General features: G+C 39.2%; 2 protein-coding genes across 7 annotated transcripts in view; both read right to left on the reverse strand.

The window, feature by feature from the left end:
* Sik2 (salt inducible kinase 2) overlaps window positions 1-19550 on the reverse strand; it is a 119941-nt gene that overhangs the window by 7060 nt on the left and 93331 nt on the right. For all 6 annotated transcript variants that reach the window (XM_048796042.1, XM_048796043.1, XM_048796041.1 and 3 more), the window contains 6 exons: window positions 13104-13268; window positions 5545-5773; window positions 2535-2819; window positions 2234-2397; window positions 1170-1280; window positions 490-581 (listed from right to left, as the gene is read on the reverse strand). In XM_048796042.1, the coding sequence (XP_048651999.1) occupies window positions 490-581; window positions 1170-1280; window positions 2234-2397; window positions 2535-2819; window positions 5545-5773; window positions 13104-13268 (1046 nt within the window). The remainder of the gene's footprint in view (window positions 1-489; window positions 582-1169; window positions 1281-2233; window positions 2398-2534; window positions 2820-5544; window positions 5774-13103; window positions 13269-19550) is intronic.
* On the reverse strand, window positions 3716-5514 carry LOC107145869 (Golgi apparatus membrane protein TVP23 homolog B-like). The gene has a single exon (XM_048796056.1). It carries the CDS (start codon window positions 4707-4709, stop codon window positions 4068-4070), a length of 642 nt encoding a protein of 213 aa, XP_048652013.1. The 5' UTR covers window positions 4710-5514; the 3' UTR covers window positions 3716-4067.

The raw sequence follows: 19550 nt of genomic DNA on the forward strand, positions 1-19550 counted from the left end.
GCAAGACACTGTTTCTCTCTCTATGAAGTGAGAGACTGCTTTTTCATCTGGATTGTATGAAAGAGAGATCACATCTTGGCCTCTATGGGTTGCCTATAGTTTAGGGTAAGCCTTGGTCAAGCTGTTTCTACTAGTGAGGCCTCTGGGTGGCATGAGCAATGGCAAGAGAGGAGGCTTTCCTGCAGTCTAACTCACTCAAACTGCTTCAGGCCACTGGTCCTAAAATCTGAGGGTTATTCATATTCCAAAATGGAAGTATTAGAAGAAAAGGAAAACAAAGCACATTTTGGGGCTGGTATTGCCAGACAGGCCCATACTTCACAGATGCTGAAATAGCCTCATTAGCAATCGTGCTTGAAAAGGCCATGGGACATGCAGCAAAACCTATGTTTCTAGCAGAGGCAAACATGAATGGGAAGGGAAAATACACAGCATTCTTAGGGCTTCCACAAAACTCAGCGACTTCACTGGCCAAATACCCCATCTTACCTGTGTTCTTGCAGCTGCTGCTCAAGGCTCCGTGGTGGTTCTTTACAATAAAGCTGACAGGTATTCTGCGCCTTTGACAGAAGGCTAGGCTTCTGGAAGCACAAAAACAATACAAGCATGATCATGTGCTGTCACCCAGGAGGCAGTCATCTCACCATGCTTCTGTTTCAAGGGTGAATCCAAGGGCAACCTCCAGATTCTACACAGGACGAAGGGACTGGCATGCGCTCACTGAGACCCTGGAAGGGCACTGGTGAGCAGGCTGGGGTGACTCAGTTCTGATCTAATTTTTTTCCACTTCTGAAAGTCCTCTAGGATAATGAGGTTCATGGTGATTCAAAACAACGAGAAAAGTAGCCATAAATCTTGATAGTAAAGGACCAGCACTTACTGAATGAATGTTTCATTCTTAATGCATTATTTCTTAGAATCTTCATATCCTAGTGCAGACAGACATATTAACATTTTGCAGACTTCCAGATTTTCATTTTCTTTATCAGTATAGAAGTATAGAATTAGAAACGAAGAAGTCAGGTCTCCCTTTCCTACCACTCCTTGTCATATCCTTTGAAAGGCCTGAAGACCAGTCCTTTCCTACTACTGACACAGCATAAGGCTGTGCAGAAAGGCAGATTTTGAATGGACAAAGTGAGCTGGGTGAACGAGGAGAAGGATCCCACCTGGAGTCTATGCTGTAGGTACTGGGTTTCTAGACTCTGCCGCTGGGAAAGTTGAGGATGCACACTGGTAGGCAGAGTGGAGACACTTTCCTGCTGCTGGGAAACTTCCTCCTGAGGAGCAGGGGAGTGAAAACAATTTTCAATTTTCCATGTGGGAAAAAGTTTTAATTTTTAGTTTAAGTACCTTTTCAAATGACCAAGAGGAATCTCAACTCTCTGATATAACACTCCAATCTTTTCCCTAATTAGTAGGTTGAAGTTAATTACTTTGCAGAGAACTCATACATGTATTAACTGTTGTCAACAACTTCCTAATCAGGATCACAGCAAAAGCTCCTGGTGTCATCAGGAGGCCATCATCACCTACAAAGATTCTTAGTGTACTAAAAAGAGGCTCAAAATAAAGCATACAGTATAAAAAAACAGTATTTATTGTATTTTTAGTATGAATGGTCCACTTGTTATATTTAATAAACTGATTTTCTGTTGATTTTTTTTTTTTTTTTAATTTTGGTACTGGGGATTGAACTCAGGGGCACTCAACTACTGAGCCACATTATCAGCCCTTTTATGTGTTTTATTTAAAGACAGGGAATCTCTGAGTTGCTTAGGGCCTCACTAAGTTGCTGAGGCTGACTTTGAACTTTCGATCCACCTGCCTCAGCCTCCTGAGCTGCTGGGATTACAGGCGTGCACCACTGTGCCTGGCCTTAATAAAGTGATTTCACATCAAAAATAGTGGCAAAAAGCTTCATATTTGGGTAATGTTTATTACTCTTCATTTTTGTGTATGCATGGGGGTGAGGGAGTTCAAGGGCTGTAAGAGTCACCCACATACAATCTGTCCTGTGAACCAAACCTAGCTAGAGCATGTCTAGGCCTCCATCTGGGGCTGACACCTGGCAGTGGTGTGGCTTGGTCTAAGCTATCAGCAACAGCAGCAAGGAAAGCTTTCGGGCTGTACTCTTTCCAAAAGAATGTCCTTGTCTAGAACTGGAAGTCCTTTAACTAAAACCCATGCATCTTCACTCAGAGTCATGGTGGGAAGGGCCTAGATTACCCACCTGAGGGCAACTGCTGTCGAGGTCTTGGAGCTGAGGGGCAGCTGATGTCAAATTAGGGTCTGCCTCTGGTCCCATCTGTTCATAAAGCAACTGCACTTTGTTCAACTCCAGAATTCCTTTGGTTCTAGCCAGATTCTGAAGATGTTGTCTAAATGCTACAATTCCTGAAAGAAAGCACAAAGACCAAACAGTTTAAGTAAAATACAAGGTCTTTCAGTGATCACAGGTTCAACTAACACAGCAACAAATGTCCCTCAACTGCTACAATGTAAGAGTTTGAAAAGCTAGAAGAAGCATTCACCTTGGGTGAGGGAGGTATCAGATGCCCTGCGGCCCTCTCTGAAGCTCACTGGTGATCTGTTGTGGGCCTCTCGTTTGTGGGAACTCAGAGCCTGCATGGCTGGGTTGGTAGGCCTCAGGCTTATGAAAGGAGATGTCATGCGGGGTGACGGTTGATTGGCTAACATGATGTCCTTAAGGGAAGGGTTGTCCTCCAGAAAATTCAGGTCTCTCTGAGCAGACCCCATATCATACTCAGAGTCCACACTATCAAGGGAGGGGTTGTCACTCATGGAGAAAATTTTACCTTTAAGAGAAAAAACAAAACAGAACAGATAGAACAGCAATAGCATTTTGAACTTAGAATACAAAGCATAATAAGCTTTAGTCTTTTTTTTTTTTTTTTGCTTTGTAAACAATAGTTTTATACAAATATAAAGTTGTGCACCTTCCAAGCTATCACTCCAACACACATTTATTCAACTAAAACAAAACATCTTTAAAAATATTTTAACAATGTACAAATACATTCACAACATAATCTGCTGATTAAAAGACTCCAACAAAGTTTCTAGTACCTACAACAAAATTTACAACTGCCTACAATAATTTGTAGATTGGTTTAGTTTACAGTTAAATATATTGCCTTGTTTAAGAAATATTATTAATACAAATGTATGGTTTACAATATCCCTATTATAGCAAGAAAAATAGATTCATATAATGTCTTTAGGCATTTATTATGCCAAGTATTTAAATTATTATTCTTACTATGACATAAGAACAATATTAATTTAGTACTAAAAGATTTTATTAGTCCAGAGACCACTGAAGAGTTTCCAGGAAGTTCCAAAATAAAATCTGACTATCCTTTCCACGAAATAAATAGAACAGCAGCAATCCCTTGGGTATCCCTTAAACATAAACTATAAAGATTCCTTTTATTATTTAGGCCTTAAGTAAAAAAATAAATTTTAGAAACTAGTTAACACTACCAGCCTGAATTTGGTTTTCACTTGTGCATGTCTAAGGTAAGCAATTTCAACATGAAGTATATATTTAAAATTAACAATTTTTTCTAATTTTTAACTCATACACAAGCCAAGTGTTTACTCTTAATCATGGAATCAACTTATTTCTGAAAATAACCTACAGAAATAGTATGCAAACACACATACCTTTGACTAAGAACAGTCTATTTTCTATGGCTCAAAATGCAAATATCTCTGTAACATATGTAAACTAACACATTAATTTGGGATATATGGATACTTTACTATATGCATAGATATGTACACCATAAAATAAATTCTGACAATGTTCTTAATGATATCATACTTCCCAGCCTCAACTACTAGAAAAAATAAAAATAAAAACTTTGTTTAAAAAAAGAAAACAGTTTTCATAGTAACTTTGTAAGTGAAAACAAAACAAAACAAAACAAACAAAAAAAACAATGCTCCTCTTTGCAACTGGACTGAGCTCCAAACAGTTTATAATCAAGAATCTCTTCAGCCATTCCTCAATATCACAGAAAACATAATTTTCTCTCTATTCAAGAAGTCTGTTCATTTCCGGTGTTTTGTTTTAAAAACTGCTTTCCGAGATACGAGGTAGCCATGCTGGTTAAATTCTTCTGGCTGCCCACTTTGCACCTGATGTAACCATACAGGTTGGCACCCTGTAGTACCACACCCATGATAACCACAGCCAACCATTTTACTCTGAAGGAGAAGAGAGCACTAAAGGCACATATCACCCACAGTATTGGACAGGCAATTAGTCCTAACCAAAAGATTCTTGATTCAGCTTCTGAAACAGTTTTATTCTTCTGAGGAGATGCCTTCCTGGACTCAAACACCCAATGACTCTTTCCATCCTCATCAATATGATTCCACCACCGAAGGCCTACCATCAGTCTACCTGTGACATTCTTCACTGCCCAAAAGTCACATGACAACAACAAGATAATTATCACCATACAGGCAATAAAGCTGCTGCTGAGCAATTCACAGAGAAGATAGACTATAATGGCACCGACTCGGAAGAACAAATGGAAAAATGATGCCACTGGATGTCGCATTTTGGATTTTCTTGGTCTATTAGTTGTCTCTTCTTCTGCATCAAACAATGAAACATCTTCAGTGTCATCATTGCTGTCCTGAGACAACATGGCCATAAGCTTTAGTCCTGACATCAGCAATGTTCTCACTATCCAATCAAAACATCTTTTCAAGTGGCAGAAGCCTGCAGTCCCAGTTTCTTGGGAGACTGAGGCAGAAGGATTGCTTGAGCCCAGGAATTTCAGAACAGCCTGATCAACACAGTGAGACCCTGTCTCAAACGAAAAAATGAAAACCCAAAACAAGCAACACCTTTTCAGGGGTGGGGAGATACAGCTTGGTAGTAGAGTGATTGTTTAGCATGTGTAAGGCTCTGGGGTTCAATCTCTAGCACTGCAAAAAACAAACAAACAAACAAAAAAACCAACCAACCAACCCAACACCCCCCCAAAACAAAACAAGAAAAACAAAACAAAACAAGAAAACCCCATATTTTCAGAACCCTTTCATAGGTCAATTTAACCATCTTCAAATTTAGTGGGGGAAAACACTCCAGAAGCTGCACCTTATGAAAGGAGATGTCATGCAGGGTGAGGGTTGATTGGCTAACATGATGTCCTTAAGGGAAGGGTTGTCCTAAGAAAGTTTAGGTCTCTCTGAGCAGATCCCGTATCATACTCAGAATCTACACTGTCAAGGGAGGGGTTGTCACTTCCAAAGAGTGGTTGCTCCCAAAGAGCCTGTCTCCGATGAAGCACCCCTACGAGTAAGGGGAATCAACTCACAAACATTCCATTTTAATCTTTGTCAGCTGCCGAGCAGGCCTAATCCTACAACCTGCTGCAACTGCTCCACAAAGGAGTAAGCACAGATTATATTCCAGGGACTGGTTGGTTTCATTATTTTGTGGTGACTTGAGTATGAGCTGGTGCCATGAAGACTTGACCTGATGCTTCTCTGATAACATACCTGCCCCAGGCATCACGACCAGTTGGTTGGTCACTTCTGACAGAGTGTGCCGTCTCTGCCCACTGCGCGTGGACTGAAAAGCTTCAAAGGCATGACTGGGGTCCTCCTCAGTCTCTCCTTCTGTCTCCAACCCTTCGTCAATGGAGGTCTCCATCATGTTGCTGGGCAGTGACTGGCATCCTTTCCTCATCAGGATAGGAGGCACAGGGTCAAGCAGACAGCCATTTACCTAAATGTCAAAGGTGTGACAGGAAACTGTCAGCTGCTGCTCTGCCGAGACATCAGAAAAATCCACAAAGCAAAAAAATGCCACAACTTATGGCAAACTAGAAATTAAGTAAAATATTAAAAGTATTCACATTTTTTTTCTAATGACAACATACAGAAGTTAAGGCAAGTCAACTGCAGTGCTTGGAGACAAGAGACCCTTATGACCCAAAGTGGCACTGCCACCCAGGTTCCTCTGAGTCATCATTATTACAATAAACAATATTGTTAGTGGTTTCCAGATGAACAGGGGGTATATTAGCTTGAGGCCTACCAGTTATTTATTTTTTTTTAATAAGAGAAATGAAGAGGGGGAAGATGAGATTTTGTTTTTTAAGTACATGGCTTATAAACTGAAGTGCAGTATCAACATTCTTCTAATTTTCAACCACGAGACATACTGGAAGGCTCTAGATATACTTCTATGTTCATAATTTAAGTACCTGCCCATTTGATTCAGTTTGTAGTTGGTTCTATGTGCCTCAAGAATGGAAAGTAAGAATTCTTTGTTAAAGACAGAGTGATACCACAAAAAGGATTGAAAAAAAAAATTAAATGGCAAACAGCCAAAGCCTTCCATTATAGAATAACAAATGACTCACAGGCCCAAAATTCCTGCAGAGGTTAATAAGCCCCAGTGCACGAAATTCTCTCTTCTCTGGCAGTGACACACTATCTATGGCTCCTACCCACAGGGATGGGCTCAACACAGCTCCTGAGTGAGCACACTGCCTTCCTGGCAGTTGCCAAGCAAACCACCATTAGGCAGGCAGAAAGGCACACAAAGGGGAGTTGTGGTTTTGAGCTCTTCTGGCTGGTAAAAGCCCCAAAGAGGAGGCAATTATTTACCTCATTACCTTAACTATTCCCCTGTGGAAATCAATCCATTTTCTCCTATGAATAGCTGTTCAGGAATAGCCAGCACAGATGCTCAGTTCTAAGTACGACTTTCACCTGGAACATACTGACTAGAACTGTTGTTTCCTTTGGAAGCAGGAGCAGCTCATGTATGTGAGAGGTGATGTGGACATCCCTGTGCCAGACACAGGAAATTCCCTCTCATGGCAACTGTGTGAAGATATTTCATGGCCTTCTATTTGGAGAGGGGGAGTTAGGTGACTCAGATCTTTGTTTGCTTGGGGGAGGTGATGCTTATTCCATAAAAATTGTTCTGGGGCTAGAGCCATTGCCTGGGTAAGGTGACTAAGGCATTACAGTGTTGTAAAGTGATAAGTGGTCACTTCCCCATGGCACCAGGAAAAAAAATCTGCAATCTGGCTAGCAACTCTCATTCTTTCCTTGGACCTTCCTCAGGTTTGTTTTCCTTTTCGATGACATTTAACAGTTTTCTTGCAGGAAAGAATGGTTGAGAACTTACATTCACACTTCCAGGCTCCTTAACTATCTACTAATACAATTTTCTAAGACTAATCGAGGATGATTTAGAAATGAATAAAGCAATGGAGAAAAGGATGTTATTAAGTAATTATATACTGAGCGTCTTCATATAGCCTCTGTCAGGTGGCTCCTGCAGGATAAGTCACCTATATTCTTTATTTTTCCTTAATGGAAGAAAGTCACCTTTTCTTGAATCACTCAAAAAACCCTGCAGTCTCCCTGAATTTACAATTTTACTTAAATTGTTACCCTATAAATTTATCCCATCCAAACTAGATGAATTATGTTTTTGATTAAGAAATGTTTACTGAAACAAATTTCATCCTCATACCACTAGAAAACAAGGATCTGATTTTTTTCACAGACCTGACTTTTCATCCTGGGGCAGCTGGAAAATAATAAACTAACTTTTTTTTTTTTTAAGGGATTGAACCCAGAAGTATTTTATCACCAAGCTACACCCCCGGTCCTTTTATTTTTTATTTTGAGGCAGGGTCTCAGTTGCTTAGGGACTTGCTAAGTTGTTGAGGATGGCCTCAAACTTGTGATCTTCCTTGCCTCAGTCTCCTGAGCTGCTGGGATTACAGGTGTACACCACCATACCTGGCAATATACTGATGTCCTGTGGGGTGGCTCAGTTCAGTTAACAGGTGTGAGTACTTCCAGTTCCAGGGTTTTATGACTGAATTACTGGGTTGATCTGCCTAGGTGACCTAAGCTGCTGGAAATAAGACCTTTTGCTTTAGGAACAGGAAACAATCTAGGCTGATGTGAATTAGAGAAACTTAAAATACAATGTGGGTGAAATGTAGTTTTCTAATATATTTTGTTTTTCCTTTAAGCTTAAGTCACTTCACTTCCAAGAGACCTTTTATGTAATAGGTGATAAACATGTGGGGATCAAGTCCTCAGAGACCCCAAAACTAATTGAGAAAGCCCAAGAGTCTACATCAAGTACAAGATTCTAGCATAAGAGACTGGAAGACTGCTATGGACTGAATGTTCTATCCTTCCAAAATTCCTATGTTGACCCTAACCCCAACGTGGCTGTATTTGGAGACAGTGTTTCTAAGGGAGTAGGGCCCTGACCCCCAAAGGATTAGTGTCTTTATAAGAAGGGACAGCTGGCAGGCTTACTCCTAACTCCCCCTGGGGCACATGAGAGGTCTTAAGACAATGAGGTGACCATCTGCAAACTAGGAGAAGGAAGCTTATAAGAGACTGAATTAGCTGGAACTTAGATCTTAGACTTCTCAGGCTCCAGAACTGTGAGGAAACTCCTGTTGTTTAAGCCACTGTGGTATTTCATTATGGCAGGTGAGCAGACTGATTTAGTACACCAAAGCAGTTTGGTGAGTTTGGAGGCTGGGAATGTGTCTTAAATAATTTTATCCTAAGTGCCTGGTAAGTCTGCTACTTATTGAGGAAGTGCTATAGGCTCAAATCTCAGCTCCACCACTCAATGGTTAGAATTGCTTAACTTCTAACTCAAGTTTTGCACTTATTTAACACTTTTAAAACAAGTGTTTTTGCTATTTTGAGGCAAATTAACTAACAAGGTGAAAAAGCAAAAAAACAAAACAAAACAAAAACAAAAACAAAAAACTGAGTAACATCATTTCTAAAAATCTATCCTAAAGGAATAACCATTGGAATTAGATATGAACATTTACCTTAAGCATAAATAAGGATGAAAAAAAGCAAAGGAGAGCCATTAAATAAAGTGATGCCTAATACAATGTATTAGGCAGTTGTTAAAACTCATGCTTTAAAAGAACATTTCATGATGTGGGATAAATGTTCATGCTATACTGTAATGTAAAGAAAGATACAAAATTATATATAATAGAATATAACTTTGTTTTAAAAGTCCTTCTACCTACTGACCCATACTACCCCTACCCACCTACAGAAAGCACATCAAAATATGCTTATTTTTTCCAATTAATTTATTTATTTAGTTAGGTACTGGGGATTGAACCCAGGATGCTTTACCATTGAGCCACATCCCCAATCCTTTTATTTTTTTTGTTTTGAGATACAGTCTCACTAAGTTGCCCAGGGTCTTGCCAAATTGCTGAGGCTGGCCTTGAAGTTGTGATCCTTCTGCCTCAGCCTCCTGGGTTGCTGGAATTACTGGTGTGAGCCACCACATCTGGCAATATGCTTATTTTTGGATGGTGATATTATGGATAAATTGATTTTTCCTTTATCCCCTTCTGAATTTTAGGCATTATTCTGACTGGTTTTATTTTTGATTTTAAATTGATATTTGTTATTAAAATTTAATTTCAGAAGTAAAATTGGAATTTCTTCTCCAAAGCCTTAGAGTTAGCATCTACTGAGAGTTTGATAAATATTTCCTTTTTAGAGCTTCTCTTTTTTTTATATATTTATTTTTTAGTTTTAAGTGGATACAAATCTTTATTTTTATGTGGTGCTGAGGATCGAACCCAGTGCCTCACACGTGCTGGGTGAGTACTTTACCACTTGAGCCACAACCCCAGTCCCTCAGAGCTTCTCTTATGTATACTACTTATATAATAAAAAATCATAATTATTACTTTTATTTTTTTTTGGTACTGGGGAATGAACCCAGGGTGTTTACCACAGAGCTATGTCTCCAATCCTTTTTTTTAAATTTTGAGGCAAGGTCTAGCTGCTAAGGTTGGCCTTAAACTTGTGATCTTCCTGCCTCAGCCTCCCCAAGTCAATGGGAATACAGGCATGTGCCTTGATGCTCAGCTTCAAAAAATTATCAAATGTAAACGGACATGAAATACCTCTATCATAGTTGCATTTTCATGGTTTACTCTTATAATTCTTCTGTCATCCAGCTACAAAGATGCTAACTAAGAAATTCCTTTTACTATAGTCTAATAAAAAGCTAAAAATGACTGGCCTATTTGTGAATGTGTAGAAAAAATATCCATTATTTACAAAGAAACACTCAAGTGAGGATATATGTGCTCTGTAGGGTTTATGCACCTGCCATTCCACATGGTCCCTGTGTCACCTGTGGGTCTCAGTTACTGTTTTTTTTTTTTTTTTTTTACCCAGAATGGATAACTCAGAAAGGTGCTGGTTTTTGCAGGAACCCCAAACCAAAGTGTCCATTCAGACTCCTTAAGGGATTTCACTGACAGTTTTAAGCACTGAAGATATCCAGGAGGGAAGGAGAGGTGTGCTCTCTTGGAAAAGCACAACACTTATCCCTGATTGACAGCAGAAATGAAATGAGCAATACGTGTAGCTGTGAAGCATCTTTCAGAAAACAAAATGGGCATTACAGTAAGTATAAATGAAGGAAAATGAGTAAAAGGAATTGTATTTCTATCTGGGAGTTTTGTGTATGTGCATTTATTTATGGGCCCTAAAGAAAAAGGCAGTAGGGAGGGAAGAAGAACAAACATTTTACTGCAAACCAGGAGAAGGAACAATCTGCAGTAAGACCAGCGGATGTTTATGGCCTGGCTGAGTGTCACAGTGGCAATGCCAGTGTGGGTGGCCAGTTCCAGCGTGGCACTGCTCTTCCTGCAAATGCAAATACACCATCTAGCTACTGTCTATATCTTTCACAAAATCATTCATTTCCTGTCTGTTTCCTAGTTACGGTAACAATCACAAGCTTTAAAAATAGCTTGCCCTATATAATATAGCAGACAGTGCCCAATCTGTGTTTTGGGCCTGGTGCCCTCACAGACAAGACTTTAGCAGACTGCATTTTAATTTTTTTGAGAGAATTATATCTTTAAAGTAAATGAATTACATTACTCTAATTTATGTCTGAATTTCTGAGCAAGAATGTACCAGTAATTTATAAGGTTATTTAACATACAAATGCAGGCAGAGAAAACAGACTGTTCAAAGGAAGTGGAATCCTAAGGGGCTGTGACACCAACAGGTCCTGTTCATCAACTGGACTTAACACCTGCTGGGGAAGCCTGGGCTTGAGCTGTCTTCTCGGCTGTGCTCTAGCTAAACTGATTATTTAACTTCTGAACCAACCAACTGGATCTTCAGAGTTCCTGATTTCTGAGAAGGCACTTATACTCCCAATAATCAAAATCTTGTTAAGGCTTTTCTCTTAACCCTGACATCCTATCAATTTTATCTTCAGTCTCAATGCAACCATCCCTCCTCTTCTGTCCCATAACCCCTCTCCCAGTTCAGACCCACATCATCTCCTTTGGAGACATGTGCTCTAACTTCCCATTCTCCGTCACCAGTCTCCCCTGTCTTCTGCATGCTAGGGAGCCAGCCAGCCTAATTTTCTGAAGCGCAGAATACATATAGTGCTTCCTTGCTCAAAATCTTCAATTGTCTCTCGTTACCTTAACTCTTCAGTTGTTTCATTTGATACTGAACCCCACACCCATGTTGAAAGCACCCACCAACAGAGCAAGTATTAATTGCCTGGCTTGCCATTCAAAGCTAACCTATCCATTTTTATTTCACACAACTTCTCTCCATATACTTTTTCCCTCAGATAAACTGAACAATGCTCTGATTTAGATGAGCCTTGAAATTCCTTAAGTTTGTTTGTTTTTGTTCAGGCTTTTGTCTCCATTGAAGACATCCCACCCTATTTTCCACCCACTTTGATTCTATCCACTTCTCAATTACCTGCTTTGACACTTAACCCAAAAAGACTCTCCTGATCAAACACTAAAAGCAACTCTCCTTGCCACCTTCTAGTTTCACTTTGATTTATATCTCCTTACAGGGCCAATTATATTCTCTTTTATCAATTTATTCAACACTTGGCACATTGCTTTTTTTTTTTTTTGGTATCAGAGATTGAACTCAGGGTCATCTACCATTGAGCTACATCCCCATCCTTATTTTTGCTTTTTATTTTTGAGACAGGGTCTTGTTAAATTGTGGAATCTGGCCTTGAACTTGCGATGCTCCTCTCAGTCTCCCAAGTTGCTGGGATTACATGCGTGTGCCACCATGCCTGGCTGGCACATTGTCTTTTGTTGTGTATAAGGTTTCTTCTGTTAGACCATAGTCTAGCAACATGAGGCAGAGTTCATGTCTGACTCATTTTTTTTTTAATTACCTGAAGAGGCCAAAAAGACAGAAAACCAATATTTACCGAGTATGTAAAATCTTCCCCACTTCTTACAAACACTATCTCAATCCTCATAATAGTCTCATAAATTCGGTATTCTCATTTTACACAAGAGAAAACTGAGGTTCAAAGAGTTCACACAACCTGGTAAAGAACACAGTCTGAATATACTCTAAGGTCTACATTCTTTTGTGACACTCTGCTACTCATTAATATGATCCTTTGTATATCTCTTGATGCTAAGTATATACAACTCATATTAGAAGTTAAATAAATGTCCATTGCTTGAGAGAAGCTGTCATCTTCCATATCCTAAAAGCCAACTTTATAGTTTGCCAAATGTAAACTTGACTCCTTCAAGCATGTCCAAACTAGACCAAAAACAGAGGTTTAGCTGACCAGAAAGCCCATCATTTTGTATCTATAGTATTCTTAGCAGAAGAAAAGCAATACTGACAAAAACAAAGCCCAATTCAGCATAGCAAGTTAACTTTTTGTTTTCAGAATTACAATTTGTTAAAAAACAAATAAAGCTAAACACTTGTGAGGAATTTAGAAACTTGAAGAAAGAAGGAGGAAAAAAAGGGGCTTCTGGGGGAGGAGAGATCTGATGAGTTATGTTACAAAACAGCTGTAATGACAAAACACTGATGAGAATTTAGCTTTGGACATTTCTTAGGTTTTCTCCACAAAAACAACATTCCTGACTGACTTGACAAAATGAGAGTTCAGCTAAGCCACAGCACAGCACCGCAGGATCAAACAAGTCTACAGCCATATGGCAAGCTCTGAGTCTCTCAAACACATCCATCTGTACCTTTGGAGTGTCGACACACTCTTCTTCCATAAATGCAGCTTCCGCCTGACAGCCGGAAGCTGGAAATGAAAAGGCCTCCACGTTGGATGTCTGTGGGAGGAGGGCAGATCGCATCAGCCTCACGTTTGGGGAATGCATGGTCACTGGGAGTCCCACAGTTTGTGCCTGCAAATATAGCAAGAACAGAAAGCAGAGGAACATTAATACTTTCTCTGTAAATACATCGAGTTCTTAGAATAAAATAATTATTCCTGGGACAATTAAAGTATAAACAAGTTATTTATTAGAACTCCCCTCCTCTGGAAAAGATCTGATGAAATATGTATAGAAAATATACATTCATATATAGGGTATTAACTTGAATCAATCAGATATTCTGAAAAGGTTTGTATAGAATTTTATTTCTGTTCCATATTGAGAAGCCTAAGTTTCACACAGATGACAAGAAAGCTTGTCTCTGAGGAGTCAAAGAATATCCTTGGGATCACGAGTTCAAAGCCAGCCTCAGCAACGGTGAGGCACTAAGCAACTCAGAGAGACCCTGTCTCTAAATAAAATGCAAAATAGTGCTAGGGAGTGGGGATGTGGCTCAGTGGTCCAGTGCCCCTAAGTTCAATCCCCAGTACCATCCCCTCCCCCCCAAAAAGAATGTCCTCTGTTTCAACTCAGAAAACATATATTGCCTTCTTCCTTAAATATATTACCTGGAGAAGTATAAGGGGGAATAGGAAAGTCCCTGTTGGTAGGATTCTGTACTCTGAACCAGGGATAGATACATACACCCTACAACCAACTATAATGCAAGGGGCACTGAAGTGAGTTCTGTCTCTGTCTCTTGGTGGGGTGGGATGATACTTATTTCTTCATGCGGGTGTGTGGGACAAGCAAGAAAAGAAAAGCAGCAGTTCCTTGGATATGACAGGACTGTAGTCCTTCCTTCAAGGACGCACATAGCCTGCTGGCCCAGTAGAAGGAGATATGCTCATTGCAGTGCAAGTTATGACCTTGAAGTCAACCTACTATAGGAAACTCTGGATGACTTTAAGTCCATTCTTCTGTCTCCTTTGTGAACTACTTTAAGAAGCATCACAAACAATTCTTAAAAGAGAATCTTCCTAAGACAACTGGCAAGGGTTGATTTTAAAGATGAAGCTGCTGGATGATCCTTTTATCCTGATCCCTTCAAAACTAGCAGAATAATTTATTAGATATGTTTTGAACATAAGAGACACTGCAAAACATCTGAGGGAACAGTCATCACGCCAGACTATGACAGGCAGAGGACTGGCCTATATTCTTCTTGCTATAGTCACGTCAAGGGATATAGGATGGTGAGTTTTAGATTCAAATAAACAAAAGGCACAAAATGGTATTAGGTTCTAGTTCTCTCTCAGGAAGTGGGCTTGATTCTTGGCTCCATCATTGGCTCATTGTGTGAACTTAATCAGGTTACCTAATTTCTTTGAATCTTATTTTCTTCACCTGTAAAAAAGGGCATAAATCCTATTTCACAGTGAAGTTAGGATTCTAAAAGGTAACATATAAAGTCCTAATTCAGTAAGGTTAATTCCTCTTCTTTTTCTTCTTTTTTTTTTTANGAGAGAGAGAGAGAGAGAGAGAGAGAGAGAGAGAGAGAATTTTTTTTAAGTATTTATTTTTAGTTTTCGGCGGACACAACATCTTTATTTGTATGTGGTGCTAAGGATTGAACCCAGCGCCGCGCGCATGCCAGGCAAGCACATTACCATTTGAGCCACATTCCCAGCCCCGCTCTTTTCCTTTTTTAAAGTCCTAAAATCATCACAAAAATATAGGATTTACACTGTAAGATGAATGTAGTTTTGTTCTCAGATTCTATTTAATGGTTCCCAGTTAGAATTTTCAGTTTGACAGCTGTTCAAGAATGGGAGTATATGTTACTACCATACTTTATATTTCAACATATTTTGAATATACATAGGATATATTTTATATATGGCAGATCCAAATATTGCTATCTCCAGATATACCACATGAGATAAAGAATAGAGGAACAGGGCTGGACCGGTGGCTTAGTGGTAGAGCACTTGCCTGGCATTTGTGAGGCGCTGGGTTCGATTCTCAGCACCACATATAAATAAATAAAATAAAGGTCTATCAACAACTAAAAAATATTTAAAAAGAAGAATAGAAGAACAACAGCAAAGTCTCAGAATTATATGAATGGTAAGAACAGGAAAAAGATTACTGCATACCATTCTGAGTATGATAAAGAAATTTCTTTTCTTTTGCATCATTCTTCAGGCTTACACCTGTGCCACATTTGATGTTAAACAACTTTTTTTTCTTTTCAAGTATTAGTCATTTAATTTCTCTAGTCAATGTCACAATGTGAAATTTAAACTTTCTAATTTGTTACAGTCTTCCAACCCTCATTGTTGTATTTTCAATCAAAGGATAGAACTGAATTTCGATTTCTATTTCCCAAATGTATTATTCTGTTCCTTTTATATGAAAGTAGGGAAACTATTACCTGGGACACTACAATGGAAATGAGATGGCCACACAAAAACTACAATGTGCTGCTCCTTCTCAGTCCTGACTTTCATCAGCTACAATTCCTTAAATGGCAGGGCTGCTGTGCTAGACCAAGGATTGTACATTTTCCTTGAAAACTTTTGCACCTAACCTGGACTATAATGGACCCATGAACTTGGAAAGGATGGAGGAATAACATTTTGTTGTGATACTTACTTCCCAGGAAATAGGATAGTAGGTATCATACATCTGCTTTTTAGAAGTCTTGCAATTGCTAAGGGGTCTAAGGTAGTCTGTCTGGGCTGGGGTGTGGCTAGTGGTAGCGTGCTTGCCTAGCATGTACAAAACCCTGGGTTCTGCAGGGCATGGTGGTGCATGCCTATAATTCCAGTGACTTGAGAGGATGAGGCAAGAGGACTGAAAGTTCAAGGCCAGACTCAGCAACTTAGCAAGAGAGAGTTCTGGTTGTCTCTTCCTCTTATAAGAACTAATTTGGAGATAAGGCTTTTAAGGAGGTAAGTTAAAGTTAGATTAAGTCATAAACATGAGATCTTGATCCAAGAGGTCTGGTGTTCTTATAAAAGGAAGAGACCACCAGAACTCTCTCTCCTCAATTGACAGATGGAGAGGCACATGAAAAAAGAGTAAGAAGGCAGCCATCTACCCACGGGAGTTAGCCTGCACCAGATGCTGATGGCTTCAGGAACTGTGAGGAAATGACTTTTCTGTTTGAACCCTTCAGTCTGGCATTTTGTTATGGTAGCCCGAGCGAATTAATACAATGCCCACAGTGGTGAGGACAGTGCCTGACAGATAAGTGCTCTATTTGCTGAACATAACTGCTGGTTCAGGTTAACTAATTTTTACTCAGTAGCAATCTTATTAAGTAGGTATTGCCATTTCCATTCTATATTTAAGAATAGAGGAACTCAGAAATTCTTAAGCAAAGTCACCTCAAAATCATGCAGACCTTCTGCATGGAACTAAAATTCTGCAGGATTTTACAGTTCATGTGGTCTTTGTATAGGATAATGTTGTTTCCTCAATTTATTTTCTTTGGTACTGGGGACTGAACCCAGAGGGACTTAACCACTGAGCCACATCCCTAGCACCCCCTCCCTTTTTTAAGATTTTGAGACAGGGTCTTGCTAAGTTGCTCAGGGCCTTGCTAAGTTGCTGAGGCTGGATCTGAACTTGTGATCCTCCTATCTCAGCCTCCCAAGTTGTTAAGATTACAAGCGTGCACCACCATGCCAGCTGTTTCCTTGATTTCTTATTGCTATTATCAATATAGCAATCTGTGGCCTTAGAGGTACCTAAAAAACTGTGCCTGACTTTAAGGAGTTTATAGTTTAGTGATAAAGTACCTGTTATTATTATTATTTAGAATACAGTGAGATTTCTTCTTAGATAGATTTAAAGTACTTTTTATTTGCTGTACAATATGCTGGAAATGTTGCATTTGACTTACTTTGGATAACTACTGAGAAAAATGTCTTGCTTTTTTTATCTTATGAACTCTGACCACTGGTTTTTAACAATTTTGCCACTCCATGGTTTGTATCAATTGTAAGCAAACATGAATGCAATGGGCATCTCAGCTATTGAATTACGGATTAGGAGTTGCCCACTGTAGAACACAGCATAGTATTAGTGTGCCCAGGCTGCCATAACAAAATGCCAGACAGGAGGGGCTCTTTAAAAAAAAATTAGAACATAAAGGAATTAAAACAAGAAGGCTCTACTGAAATTTTGAGCATATTTAGTATCCATAAAACCAGAGAAATCTATTTTTTAGTAAGCTCTATACTAAAAAGTAGAACGTGCCCCTCCGAGGGAAGGAAGTGTTTTCCTCAGCAGCGCTGCCTCCTGATTAGCATCCAGCAGCCTTTAAGACAAGTTTGTAGATGAACACTGAAGACTTCCATTTGGATTGCATGTATTTTAAATTACAGTAAGTAGGTTTCTATGATGACATGGGTCAACGCACAAAGTGCAAGAACTCATGGGAGGCTTGGTAAGGAAACAAAGTTAGCAGACGTAAGAAGCCATCTTATACATCTCAACTCCAAGCCAAATTAAATAAAATTTGAGATATCCAGGGGAATTTGCTTAAAGTCTAGATAGGAAAAGATATCAAATAACACATGCACATGCTCAGGAGCAGTTGTTTATGTAACCCTTTACCACTCACTCACTTGCATGTTTAAGAATAAAGATACGTGGCGGTGGGAGGGAAAGGGAGAGAAAAGGGAAATTGCATGGTAATGGAGGGAGACCCTCATTGTTATACAAAATTACATATAAGAGGTTGTGAGGGGAATGGGAAAATAAACAAGGAGAGAAATGAATTACAGTAGATGGGGTAGAGAGAGAAGATGGGAGGGGAGTGGAGGGGGGGATAGTAGAGGATAGGAAAGGTAGCAGAATACAACAGTTACTAATATGGCATTATGTAAAAATGTGGATGTGTAACCGATGTGATTCTGCAATCTGTATTTGGGGTAAAATTGGGAGTTCATAACCAACTTGATTCTAATGTATGAAATATGATATGTCAAGAGCTTTGTAATGTTTTGAACAACCAATAAAAAAAAAAAAGACACTTGGCAAGGAAAGCCTGCTACTGCACTGGGAGTCTCTGCCTCCTGTCCTTTTGCCTGGCTGCACTTGCAAGAAGGAAGGGACACCATCCCAGCTCATGAACTCTCATTTCCCCTCTGTCTTGTAAGCAATACCTAATTAAACTTTGAAGGTTTCTACATGTGAGAAAGTCTAACTCAAATATCTAGAATAACATTGATAACATTATTTAACTCACATTTGTTTTGGTACTCACATTTTCTATATAAAGCATATAAACAAAAATACAACTTGCCTATGAAAATCAAGATTTTTAATTTCCTTGGTTTTTTTCTTTGTACATACTATAAAAAAATGCCAGAATTTCTTATAATCTTGCAAATTTTGTAAACCTGCCAAAGAAATTCAATATGAAAATTCTACTCTTAATTTCACTTTGAATAGAGTCACTCATAGAAGAGGACAAAAATCCTAATAGAGCACTGGAACAAGCCACTCTTCTCCTCAACCTCTATACAGATGATTCCCCAGACCTCTCTACTCCAGCATCTCTCCTGGGATCTATGTCCACATCCCCCTTGGCAACTAAGTTAATGCCACCACTGTTCTCTCAGGCCTAGCTCAAGACAGAATTATCCCTAACTCACTTTTGTCCTCTAATCCCCCAACATTTACTTATATACAAATACTTACATAGCACTCACTTACTATGTAATAGACACTGTTGTATGTATTCCAAAAATATTAACTAATTTTACTGGCACAACATTCTTATAATCTTATCTATTTACACACAGGAAACTGAGGCACAGAAAGACTTTAGAAATTTTAACCACCATAAGAGCTACTTCTCCAAACCATCGCTAGGTTTATACAAGATATATCTCTGAGGTTCTTTTACTTGCCTCTTCCATCTGTTTCTACCAGTGCCACATTAATTTAGATCTTCAGTATTTCTTATCTCAAATACTATAATAATCTCCTAATCGATCTCTCCAAATTTCTTCTCTTCTCTGTCCTGCCCATCATTCCCAATGCTCTCAGATTAATGATTGTAAATAATACGATATTCTACCACTCTTCCGCTTAACTACTTTCATAGTGCCTTACTTCTTCCTGAATTGTAAAGTAAACGCTTTACCATGGCGTGTGGACCTCTTTACAATGTGGCTTCAACTTATCACTCCAACTCCTTATTTCCTTAGACTTCAAGTGTATTTATTGGAACAAGTCCTACAATTGCCAACATAAATACTTCTGCTCATCTTCCGCTGTTTCTGTCTACCTAAAATGCCTTCAAGTACTGCCTCTCCCTGCCACTGTTCCACACATCTGTGAAGATCTGTT

Source organism: Marmota marmota, unplaced genomic scaffold, assembly GCF_001458135.2.
Source record: "Marmota marmota marmota unplaced genomic scaffold, marMar, whole genome shotgun sequence".
Classification (NCBI taxonomy): Eukaryota; Metazoa; Chordata; class Mammalia; order Rodentia; family Sciuridae; genus Marmota; species Marmota marmota.